This window comes from Pseudochaenichthys georgianus, chromosome 2 (genome assembly GCF_902827115.2).
Source record: "Pseudochaenichthys georgianus chromosome 2, fPseGeo1.2, whole genome shotgun sequence".
NCBI classification, from domain to species: Eukaryota; Metazoa; Chordata; class Actinopteri; order Perciformes; family Channichthyidae; genus Pseudochaenichthys; species Pseudochaenichthys georgianus.
The window spans coordinates 5,799,307-5,812,048 of record NC_047504.1 but is presented as its reverse complement, the minus strand read 5'-3'; the positions used below and the strand labels follow the sequence as shown (position 1 = coordinate 5,812,048).

At 40.9% G+C, this 12,742-nt stretch overlaps 2 protein-coding genes across 7 annotated transcripts in view; both read left to right on the top strand.

Moving 5' to 3' along the window:
* dock9b (dedicator of cytokinesis 9b) overlaps positions 1-1,725 on the top strand; it is a 54,164-nt gene extending 52,439 nt beyond the window's left edge. For 4 of the 5 annotated variants that reach the window (XM_071205294.1, XM_071205290.1, XM_034099037.1 and 1 more), the window contains exon 52: positions 677-1,725. In XM_071205294.1, the coding sequence (XP_071061395.1) occupies positions 677-793 (117 nt within the window). In that variant the 3' untranslated portion in view covers positions 794-1,725. The remainder of the gene's footprint in view (positions 1-676) is intronic. The other variant, XM_071205298.1, reaches the window with a different exon arrangement.
* Positions 1,726-2,313: 588 nt separating this feature from the next.
* On the top strand, positions 2,314-12,656 carry slc15a1b (solute carrier family 15 member 1b). Of its 2 annotated transcripts, XM_034098990.2 has the most exons (25): positions 2,322-2,435; positions 2,591-2,748; positions 3,997-4,153; positions 6,431-6,465; positions 6,789-6,873; positions 7,106-7,247; positions 7,473-7,592; positions 7,690-7,789; positions 8,419-8,509; positions 8,595-8,678; positions 8,969-9,051; positions 9,183-9,269; positions 9,363-9,452; positions 9,596-9,640; positions 9,749-9,781; positions 9,876-9,964; positions 10,083-10,164; positions 10,245-10,361; positions 10,465-10,605; positions 10,773-10,819; positions 10,913-11,020; positions 11,110-11,224; positions 11,302-11,439; positions 11,558-11,665; positions 12,015-12,656. In XM_034098990.2, the coding sequence occupies exons 3-25, from the start codon at positions 4,063-4,065 to the stop codon at positions 12,231-12,233; spliced, it is 2,250 nt and encodes a 749-aa protein (XP_033954881.1). In that variant the 5' UTR covers positions 2,322-2,435; positions 2,591-2,748; positions 3,997-4,062; the 3' UTR covers positions 12,234-12,656. The 2 variants fall into 2 exon arrangements, with proteins under 2 accessions (XP_071061383.1, XP_033954881.1); XM_071205282.1 differs by having other exon boundaries at positions 2,314-2,435; positions 9,183-9,452.
* The last annotated feature ends 86 nt before the right edge of the window (positions 12,657-12,742 follow it).

Below are 12,742 nucleotides of genomic sequence, written 5' to 3'. Positions count from 1 at the left end.
TGTTCTACCCAGAGACCCAGAACACAAAACCACTGAAATGCGTAGTGCATGGACCGAGAAGGACAAACAAATCAACGTAATACTGTAATATTACAGATCAACAACACAGATACGATTCTCATTTATTCCTTTTATATACATTTTATTTATATAATTAAATCAATTTTTTGTTTGTTTTATCTGAGTGTTCCAGGGTATTCTCTGAATACCTTGAAGGCCCTGACGGTTCGCCACTGGTATTGTGCAATTACAATTACTAATGCTTTACAGCTGTTTTTGTTGCTGTTTTTTTATTTGTACTTTTATGTTTTTTGCTTTATCTCATTTCATTTGAGATTTCCCCTGTTGCTATCTTCTGCTCACGTACTAACCATGTCTCTATCTCCTGCTCTCTTTGTGCTGGCCTGAGCAGATTGGATGGTAATGCTGCTTTTGTTACTGTTATACTCTATAGAGGAATATTAAGGGACTGTATGACAATGATTAGGCTGGGGAGTAAGTGTGTTACTATTTCCTTACCTACTGTAGCTCAGGAAAACAAATGACTTATTTCCCCCAAATACCTTAAAGTCATATATCTTTGGTACATTTTACAAAATGATAAATACATTTCAGACACTCAATAAGTGATTGACCACAAAAATACCATTCCTTATCTTCCTAACCATTTCTCTAGATAAACCCGGTGGAAGACGGCAACAGGAGCACTCTGTCCGACTCTATGGGCATCTTTAACGCCATCAGTGGCACACCAACCAGTGCCACCCCACATGGCTCCACCACCATACTCTGATCAGGATGTTCAACACCAAACTATTGCCTTCCCTAATGACTGAATACACTTCCTGTCAGTCAAGAGGAAACAAAAAACATCTTTATTTGTTTTTGTTTTCATCATGCTATCCTGTCATCAGTTAGCCCATACTTCTTGTTTCCTATGGAGACTCCAGTCAATACTTATACAATATCTGACTTGTTGCCAGCTTTGGCTCATTTATCATTTTGTATAGTTTGTTTAATCATATGTAAAATGGGCTTAAGCACAGCAAGTGTGGATCCTATACTGTGACTGGCAACATGATGTTATCTTTATTATTCTGGTGTGTTAAGCTCCACCCAAAGGATGTGGTAACAGACTTCAGTATTTCCATGTAAGTCTACACCTTATCTGTTTTGTAACTGTAGGGCTCCCATGTGTGTACATTGTTTGTATAAGAGGACGTTTTTAATGGGAATAAATGAATACCACTGCTGTATCTGTTAACATTCTTCCACTGAGGCACAGTATTTTTACATTTTCTATTCTTTCCATTCAGGAGGCCCTGTTACAGCAGATGTGCAGAAAGCATTCATCTTTTATCTTACCCTGGACATTTGAAATGATTATTCCCTCTATTTTAGGCCAATGGACGTGTATAGAATCAGTCTAAAGCCAAGTGAACCACAATGTTTTAACATTTTTTCTGTAAGGAAAAGTGTGTGCAATATTTTCTATTGTTACCATGGCCTACCTACTGCATAGAAAACCACTCTTGCCAAAGACATTAGAAAAAGACTGTGCAAGGTAAGCCAAGGGTGGCACAATTTGTAACCTACCCCCTTTGTTTCTTTGTCTGTCATGCCTTTTATTATCTGTGAGGTAAGATTAAAAAGCATTTTTACTTAGTGACTGCTCATGTAAATATGTTTAAGACTTATAAATAAAATAAATAATTCCTTCTTTCATGCCTTGGATTTGTGTGTTTAACTACTAACAAATCACTTGAAGGTGCGACAGGGGATTTTGTAAGGTGAGAAATGTATTTTGTTAGTTGTGAAAAGGAAGATGGATCCTTGAACACAACTTCTGAGCCGTTCTTTGTTGTTTCAGACACGACCACAAGCTGCCCTTATCTCAAGCAGAAGCTACAGACTCACAACTGTCAGGAAGTGTAGCTGGAGAGTGTAGACACGCAGAGAGGAATTACTTTAGTAAAACACAGAAGATAAGGGACTCATGATGCATGGCTGTATGATACCTTAGGTAAGTTGAATTAAAAATGACAGTTAAAGTTTGTGGATATCTTCCCCTATCTTTCATTTATACTCTCAAAAGATTAAAAGGGCCCAATTGTACTTTTGGGGTTTTCCCTTTCCTGTAATGTGTTACTATTTAGGTTCCTGTGCATGACAATGGTCTGCAAAGGCTAAAATCCTAAAGCTATTATCTGAATTATTGTTACTAATTTCATACTAATACAAGTGTGTGTTGTTGAGTCGGCATATGTCGAGTTCTGGAGCTGTATTTAGTGATCCAACTGAGCTGTGTGCATTCATTGAAGAGCAACAGGAGTGAGATATGGATGCTGACTCCTGTGAAATCCACTGCTCTCCACTGTCACAAACACCCCCACCGTGTCATTGTTCCAGAGGCTGCAAAACATCATGTGTCTGCCGTGAGTCCCGCTAGTGTTTTATTATGTGTTTGTGTCTGCAATTTATGAAATAGACAATAATGTAAGATTTGCACATTGTAAACTTTGTTATACATGTAGTTTGTTTGTGCAGTTACTGCTTGTGCCTTGCATAACCATGGTCTGTATATTTAAAGAGGGCAAAGGCACTGTGACTCCACCCATGTCGCATTTTTGGCGTCATATGATTGGACAAGTGGGAAGAGAAAATGCTAAAGAAGCTCCAAAAAGAAAAACATCTTCCTCGTAGAGTACAACCAACTCAACTCCACTGTCGCAACCTGTCAATCACAAGGTAGCCACGCCCTGAAGCATATCCCATCCTACATTTATTTTACTCAAAATTGGATCATAATTGACAAAGTGAACATCATGCTATATAGAAAAAATGGACTTCTATACATTCCGACTATTTTGTGGAGTTGCCTCCCTTCTGGCCATTAGGAGGAATGCAGGCTTAATGTCTTTAATTGGCTTGATTTTCACACCAGGGCCCAAGAGTTCAACACTTTAAATCCCTATCTGGTCGGATCAGATTTGGATTTTGGGGAGTTCAAAACCAAAAAACAGGATTAGGATCACTTTGATATCCGATCAGATCAGGAAATCCAATCCAACATTTAATCTGGATCAAATCTTCAAAACGGGTAGTTCAAACCGACAACCCAGGATTGGGATCAGTTTGATCCCAAAAAACTGGATTATCCTGATCCCACCAGAGGGGTGGATTACCAGAGCAAAATGTACTGTACAATTTATTTAAAAATATGTTTCAATATAAATAAGATGGCAAAGTGTGTTAACTGAAATAATACACCATTTTTAGCCTTCATGGCAAATCAATTTAATTTTTCATTTTTTGGTCACGTTTGTGGTGGCCTATTTTGTTTTCAACCAAATGTTGATGACATAATTTTGTATGCTCATAAAAGTATCACAGCAAAGATTGTCAATCACAAATGTTATTTAGATTAAAGAAAAAATATCTTCAACAAAAAAAAAAGTCCATCATCTGTCATCACCTTTCAAAAGTAAGTGCAGACTCTCTCTCGAAGTCTCTGCAATGTCTGTCTTGTCTTCCTTGTATTATTTTTCATGTCCACTAGATGGCGCTCGGTAGGATTAAAGCACTGATATTCAGGACTAGTCATTTTGAAAAGTCGTAATCTGGATCAGGGTGATTCTATCCTGAATTGCTTTGAACTCCAGGGACAAAATCTGTCCGATTTGTCTGATCCAGGATCACAAAACATGGGATTTCAAAATCTGATCGGATCTGATTGAGATTAAAAGTGTTGAACTCTTGGGCCCAGGAGATAGCAATCATTACCATTACACCCCAGTCACAAAGATTATCATCACATTTTCAGTTTTTAAAGCAATAAGAAATACATTATGACTATTGCTTAAAGTAATAAAGTAATAAAGTAATAATTGACTGACACACCCACAAACATAGGTGTGATTATGATGAAGAGAAAATGCTGGTAGTTGGGAATGATGGACGTTGGTAGGTGCTAGATGCCATGTGTTTGATCCACAGTCCAGCATCAGTGGGCGTTGCAGGAGGCTTGATGGGCGGTGACATTAGAAGCTGTGTGTCGTGGATATGGACCGGGGTCACAAGTCTCTCTGTCTTTTTGCTGAAGCATTCAGTCGGAGAAGGGACCCGGAGTCAACGCACACAGCAGCCATGGAAGGTGAGTCCCAGTCTGGATGGCTGACTGGGATGCAAGAAAGAAACACTTCCACATTTTGAGATTACTTTTCCTGCATTTTTTAGAGGATTACTATCTGTTTATATCATGCCTGGCACTTGTTATTCTTGGATTTTCTACATGCATACTAGCAAGTCAACAATTTGATAAAAATATACAACAAACCAGAGATATGTTTAGTTTGTTGGACAAAATTAAGAATATGAATCTGCATATTTCACTTCAAGGAAAAGGTTAACTCTATAGCCGCGTTCACACTGCGGTACTTTTCCCACAAAGGTTCATGCGAATTTAGTTCATGATCGCGTTCACACCAAAAAGAGCCGGTACTAAGGGTGCGTTCACACCTGCCTTGTATAGTCCGGTTGAATCGAACCCTGGTGCGTTTAGCCGCTTGGTGCGGTTCATTTGGGTCGGTGTGAACGCAGTCCGAGACCTCTGAAGTGAACTAAACAACCGGACTCTGGTCCGCTAAAATAGGTGGTCTCGGAGCGCTTGCTTGCGAACTCTGGAGCGGTTCATTGCTGGTGTGAACGCAGTCCGCACCAAAACATAGGAAGCGCAGTATTTACGTGTCACAAGAACGCGGATATCTTCAAAAATCTTTAGCGAAAGAGTCTTTCAAGACATCCGCGGTTGTTTAGTTAAAGAGTAAAGCAGAATGAAGTGTTGAACAGTGACGTGTAAAGTAAAAATTCTCCGTCAGCTACATACAAGTAAGAACACCTGTCGTCGGTGAAACTCCCTCCTCTGCAGACTGCAGAACGTCTCTCATGGATAAGCATGAAAAGAACACCAACAGGCTGATCAGGAGCCCGACGCGAAGCGGAGGGATCTAGATCGGCATGAAGGTGTTCTTTTCCCCATAATGACCGCGCTGCTGCACATTATCCCGCTTATTACATGGCCACATTCTCAACAAAGTAACGACATGACTCCCAATATTAATTGAAATGCTTTTGTGGATTTAGAAAATGATTTTATTGATTTAAAAAATAGTTGTATGTATTTACATTTACATGCATCCGCTAAGAAAAATAGTCCGGCAGGAACTGCTTCGATAGCGTTTTTGAGTTGCTTCATGATTACAGATTTGAAAAAATCGTTGCTTGCTTTAAAAGTAGCACAATTCATTATGTCAAACCTTGGGAAGTATCTAGATATCCCTGCCCTAATGCCAAAGTAACTGGCAACTGAATCTCGCCGTCTGATGTCTATGTCTGGACCGCTGCGTAAAAAGGAGGGTTTCTGCCCGTTACTGCACCGCTGTTTTCTTGTCGCTCTTGTCTTGTCAGTTAGTTTCAGCCAAACTGTATACAGTCAACAAAGCCATGTAATAATGTTTTTTAACGGACGTTGTCTGATTATATAATCATGTCTGTTGATCTCCAGACTAACAGCAGCATGAGAATAACCTGCCGAAAGTGCCGATGCTCCATGGCGGAGGCTCCGCTAGAAATTGCCGGGATTTGCGTTTGTACCCCCTTAATGTCTGACCAATGGTTGAACAGCATTTCCGAACACATGACTTGTGTTTAAAGTTTATAGTCCGTTTGAGTTTTGCCCGTGTGAACGCAAACCGAACCTTCTGAAAAATGAAACAATGTAACAAACTGTGGTCTGGTGCGCACCAGAGAGCGGACTATTAGGTGTGAACGCACCAAAGTAGTTTACGCAAACCTTTTTACCCCCTCGAAAGTCCCTGCTAGAGAGCAGGGACTTTCGAGCGGCTCTTTTTTGAGAAAATAGCTATATTCCTGATTGGCTGGGCGAATTGCAAACCACGCCCCGTAAAACTCCCAAAAAGTTTTGTGAAGCCGCCATTTTATTAGCATTAGCCCAGCGCAGAAACGCAGAGAGACTAATTTATGGCAACACAAAATAAAACATGGGAGCGGTGTAGATGAGGAGGTGTCGGCGTTCTGGCGATTTACTCGGAAGGCTTCAGTAGAAGCTGGTGGGACTCCCAGCAGCTTCTACTGAAGCCTTCCCCAACTCCGGGGACTTCCGGCCGGGGACTTTGGGCGGCAGTATACGCCGTGAAGTGGTTTGCGGCCTGCCAGTAAACCCAAAGCAGAAGAAGTGACGTCAGCGGCTTCATTTGCCTAATCCACCCCCAGGGACTTTTTCTGGTGTGAACGCGATCTGTATTTAGTTCATGCGAACTAAAGAGTTCGCATGAACTAAGTTCGCATGAACCTTTGTGGGAAAAGTACCGCAGTGTGAACGCGGCTAATGTGACTTCTGTGATTTCTTCAGATAACGACGAGACGAAGAAGCCCAAGCAGAACACTGTAAGTCCAAATGTTATCGTCTGTAATATTGAATGAAAATCCACATATTAATTGTTTCCTGCTCTCATACAACAGGACTTAATTATTAAGAGGAAGAAACATGTACGAATTTTATTTTGTCATCATAATCAATCAATCACAATTAAGTAATACAACAAATCTGATTCCAGTTTTTAAAATGGTTGATTAAAAAAGACCTCGGCTCAGGTCTTGTTAAATGCAACGCAAGTAATGAGAATATAAGTGATAAACCTACTGTACAGAACCTGCAGACAAACAACTTTTTAGTCACTATCCTTAAGTGTTTCCTTCCCCTCCAACAGGCTGTTATTTGTGGTTACCCAATAAGCATCTTCTTCATTGTGGTCAATGAATTCTGCGAGCGTTTCTCCTACTATGGCATGCGAGGTGAGTGGATTACATCAAATGCACTTAAAACTAAACTACATTTTGTTTGAAATACTTATTTTTCTTTACGTGATTAGAATTTTTGACTGCAGGACTTTTACTTGCTTCGCTTTTTACACTGTTTCACTTATTAAAACTTAAGTTAAATTCCTGACCAGTCTTTCACCTTCTTTTGCATCCCTATCAACCTCATTTCCCTTTGCTCCCCATGTGTTCCCCTCCTCGTCTGCAGCTGTGCTTGTGCTGTACTTCAAGTACTTCCTGAAGTGGGATGATGACTTTTCCACCACCATCTACCACACCTTTGTGGCTCTGTGCTACCTGACACCCATCCTGGGAGCCATCGTGGCTGATTCATGGCTCGGCAAGTTCAAGTGAGTATGCATCCAAATAAAACATGCATCTTAAATACTGTAAGCATTCAGAGACAAATGAGCTTTAGTCTCATTTGGAGGACACGGTGTGTTCGGTAAAGTACATCTCACAGACTCAGCTGTTAAAGTTCATCCTTGGATTTTTGACCCTCGTCTATCTTATCTCTATCTGCACTTGTGCACCTGTTTCAATCTTTGCTCCTTCTCCCTCCTCCCTTTGCACAGGACGATTGTTTACCTGTCCATCGTATACACGCTGGGACAGGTTGTCATGGCAATAAGTGCTATCCATGACCTCACAGATGCAAACATGGATGGAACCCCCGACAACATGACCTTACACGTGTGAGTGGAACTCAGAGAAGTGTGCGAGAGAAGTACAATAGATCCCCAGGTACAGATGTGTGCTGATGTGTGTGTGTGTGTGTGTGTGTGTCCTCAGAGCTCTTTCCATGGTGGGTCTGATACTCATCGCCCTGGGGACGGGAGGCATCAAACCCTGCGTGGCTGCCTTCGGTGGAGACCAGTTTCTAGACCATCAGGTTAGATGTTGCTCAAGCACACAAGTCATTCTCGCACATACCAATGGCAGGGGAGATGAAATACCAGAGACACCTCTACAATTTGAAGTGCATTCAAGATGCAATCAATATTATTTAAATGTTTGTATGTGTTAACAAGGTTTACATATTAGAAGATAATCATTTAGAAATATTGTTAAGACATTCTAACCCAAACTTCCTAATATAGGGAATTTAGGAGAGTGAAACTGAACAAAATAATTTGTGCAATGTAACACAGTACACACAGCAGGACGTCTGCCCGGAGACAAATTATTTTATGCTACAATATCCAATTATGTACGTTCATGCATGCAGGACCCAAGTATTATCTCTCCCTCCGAACACACACACACACACACACACACACACACACACACACACACACACACACACACACACTTACTTAAAGAGCCAAGTCACTCAGCTATCAGTGGCACCTCGTCAGCCCTTCTAGTATCTAGCTAGTTGTTTATTAACTAATAATAGGTACAGGCACATCTGTCTCAGTGACTTTATCACACTGTTCAAGGCCAGGGTCATGGGGCATTATATAAAACGTATCCAATATTATTTTGTAAAAATAATGATTGATTTTGTCTTGCCAACAGGAGAAGCAGAGGAGCACGTTCTTCTCCATCTTCTACCTGTCCATCAACGCTGGCAGTCTGCTGTCTACTATCATCACCCCCATCCTCAGAGGTACATTAGTGGTGATGACAAAGCATACAACACACCAATGAGTCATATGCTTCATAGTCAAATAAATGTGTGTGTGTGTTTCCAGCTCAGGAGTGTGGTATTAACACCAAGCAGTCGTGCTACCCTCTGGCCTTTGGAGTCCCTGCTGCTCTCATGGTGGTAGCTCTGGGTAAAATATATATATATGTTTTTATGTCTTTATTGACTGTACCAAGCAGATCAATTCTACTTTTATTAGTAACCATTCATGGATTATTAATTAATCTTTAATAAACTAGATTGATCCATTTCATAAGCCCTTTATTACCCTCTATAAAGTGCGTTTTAGTGGCATCATGAATACTTGTTGTGCATATAAGATAAGGTAAGGTAATGACATTCTTAGAGTCATGTCCTTTGCTTTTGATCATGTTTGTTGTTGTTTTTAGAGGTTAACATGTATATCTGGTGTGTCTGCAGTTGTGTTCATTCTTGGAAGTCGCATGTACATTAAGACCCCTCCTCAAGGCAACATCATGGTGAAGGTCTGCACATGCATCGGGGTGAGTGGCTTCCACAAAGTTTTCATCTTCGAAATAAACGGTTTTAAATAGAACTTAAAACTTTCTGTAACAAAATGGTCTCCCATTGAGAGTAAGAATCCCACTGAATTGTCCTTCACTGCTCTCCGTAGTTTGCTATCAAGAACCGCTTTAGGCATCGTTCTTCTCAATACCCCAATAGAGAACACTGGATGGACTGGTCTGATGAGAAATACGACGTAAGTGCAGCATGCATGCATACGTACACACTAAAACAAACAGTCAAATCAATACAACTTAAAATGATAATCCTTCTCTGTGTTCGGCTGCAGAAACTCCTGATTGCCCAGGTGAAGATGGTGCTGAAGGTGCTGTTCCTCTACATTCCTCTTCCCATGTTCTGGGCTCTCTTTGACCAGCAGGTAACAATTGTATTCCTGACCAGTACTGTATGTTGTGTTTCTCAAACTTTTTCCAGCAAAGTACCACCTTTTTAAAATATGTTTTTAACCCAAGTAATCCCTTATCAGCGCAAACGTAAATAAGAGCTGTGTCTCCTCCACAGGGCTCCAGATGGACCCTCCAGGCCACCATCATGGACGGAAACTTTGTACGTTTTATTTGTAAAAATGTTCCATGTCAAACATTTTGAGCCAAAGCACAGACAATGTTTTTTCTAACTGATTTTATGTCTGTTTCCGTATTTGTCCTTAAACAGGGATTCCTCACAATCCAGCCCGATCAGATGCAGGTAAGACACTGGTGCTGACTACACTTTACATGTTGATGATGTTGACCTACAGTATAGGAGAGGTTAAAAGATCGATTTGCCTTCCTCCCCCCAGACTGTCAACCCTATCTTGATCCTGATCATGGTTCCAATCATGGACAGTCTCATCTACCCACTGATTGCCAAGTGCAATCTAAACTTCTCGTGAGTTTATTTCTCTGTTTTGTTCCTGTGTGAGGGAAACACTACTTTTAAACTCTAGCTTACCCCACAAGCATGTTAGAAATAAGACATCAACTCAAACGTGTGTGTGTGTCTGCAGCCCGTTGAAGAGGATGACTGTTGGGATGTTATTTGCTGCTCTTGCGTTCGTTGCTGCTGCCCTGGTTCAGTTACAGATTGATGTGAGTGTAACGCACAAGACAATTCAAACATGAATTACATTACATCGCTCGATTCACACACATTTCCATTTCTCTTCTAGCAAACCATGCCTAAATTCCCTTCAAGCACTGAAAGCCAAGTGAAGTACATCAACATGATGAGCACACCGCTGGACGTCAAAGCTGGAAACAACAATTTTACTTTGAAGCCTTTCACGGTATTCCACCTCACACTCCCGATCGAAATGGACTGAAAGCAAATGAGTCACCACACAAGAAGGCAAGAGGACATAGTGATATTGACTTATCTTTTTCCTACAGGCCAATGAGGATTACTTGACCTTTGGATCACCATTTGCACTACTTCTTGGGCCAAATGCCAGCTTCCCAATAGCTATCGAGGAGGGCAATCGCAGCACCTCTGTCATCGTCCAGGAAGGGACTCGACCCACGCCTATAACAGTAAGCACCGCTGCCAGATTAAAGCGGTTCAAGTCCAGCTGAAATGAGATGCATTTGGACTGCTATAGCTATGGGTGTGTTCTGATAGCATTTGATAGACTGTAAATCAATGTGTGTTATCCATTATGTCAAATATTACCTAAAAAATAGTATCTTTCTTTCTCCAGTTCTCAGACACCACCTCAAAGCCGGAGCAGGGCGCGAATGCTATCAGGTAGCTTTTAAACTATTAAAGTACTAGTAGGATAAATCTGTAGAAGACTCTAAGACTGTCTCACTAATTGTATGCTGAATTCTCCTTCCCCAGATTCTTCAATGGATTCAACATGACTTTGAATATGACATGGCGTGACCAGAGCTTTGGGAACATCCCCACCAACGACATGTCAACATATGTTTTGATACCACAGGGAGTGTAAGCCTGACTTCATTATAAACGCCACACACCCTCGCACAAGAGAAACGTCTTTGCACCACTGACTGCTGTTTCTCTTGTTATGTCAGTGCACAGTACCAGATCAAGAATGCATTGGGATCAGTGTGTGACTACAAACAGGAGCTGGGCTTCGGCAGCTCCTACACCATAGTGATCCCTCCCACTTTCAACTTTGAATCTATGGTAAATACATTTTTAGTCGTAAAAAAAGCTTGAATGTAACGTTTTTGAGCTATTTAACACATCTTGGTGCCTCGCAGTGTGAACAGATCCTCATTCCAGTGGTGGACATCAAGCCTAACATCATCCACATGGCCTGGCAGATCCCTCAGTACTTCCTCATGACTGTAGGAGAGGTGGTGTTCTCCGTCACCGGCCTGGAGTTCTCCTACTCACAGGTAGAGGGGGCTATCCTCACATATCTGACAAATATTAAAACCAGAATTGGATGAAAAATTACCACGTCTTGATGTCTTTGCTATAATAGTCATTTTTTAATGTCCCTTTGCTCTGCAGGCACCCAGCAACATGAAGTCTGTGCTGCAGGCTGGTTGGCTGCTGACTGTTGCCGTAGGTAACATCGTTGTGCTCATTATCGCAGAGGCTGCAACGCTCGAAGATCAGGTGGGTGGATTTGATATAAACCATTAGGAGACACACTCTGTCCTCAGTGACCGTTTCAAACTGGCTGTAGATGGTTTTGAGAGGACATCTTGACACAGACAAGTAAAGGTAGAACAGAGAAGACCTACATTCACTAATGCAAGAGTAAAGGCATAATAATGTACTTAAGTATTGCAAGTAAAAGTACACATTTTGCGAGACAACCATTTCAGAAATAGTTATTTAATTAAAGTATGAATTTATTCGTGTGTTCATCCCTTTAATGTTGCATCTGCTAAAGGACGTCTATTAAAAAGGCATTATATCCTAAGTTGATCCCCAAATGAACTGTGTGTGTTTCTGTCACTAGTGGGCCGAGTACATCCTCTTCGCCTCCCTGCTGGTGTTAGTGTGCTTCATCTTTGCCTTCATGGCCTATTTCTACACCTACATTGACCCGGCCAAGATAGAAGCGGAGTTTGCCCATAAGGAGCCTGAGGAGGAGGAGAAGAAGAGTGTGGATATGAGCAGGAAGAGCTCTCACTCCCGCTCTGAGAAGGATGAGGAGACCCTCCAGACCAAGATATAAAGCCATGCTTCTCTGCTGCTTGGACATGTAGTGGTAATAATGAATAGATAAGGTGAACGAAGAACACAGACAAAGAGCTTCGATATTAAGCTCTTGGTACACCGTGTTAGTGAAGGTTATCGGCAGAGCTAAATCTCATTTTATTTGGCTCAAAATGTTCTTTAGGTTCCTCATTCAATTAAAACCCCTTTATTCTTATTGGTTGGTAATTTTGGCTTCTTCGTTGTTGTAAATGACTTTTTACAATGATTTATTTTGCACTGTGTTGCAACATTTTTATGTAATTATTGTTCACAGGCTTTTTTAATGTAGGACAAACAAATAAACCATTCCAACATTTGTATTTATTTCCATATAAATATCGTCACTGTTTTATATATCTATGATGTTCTAATAAAGGCTCAAATCAAACAGTTATATTCCAAATTGGATCTCATTCAGGTTTCACCAAGATCTTCAATAAAGATGCGAGCAATGTGTTAAATATTTTTTTGATGCAAACATTTTAA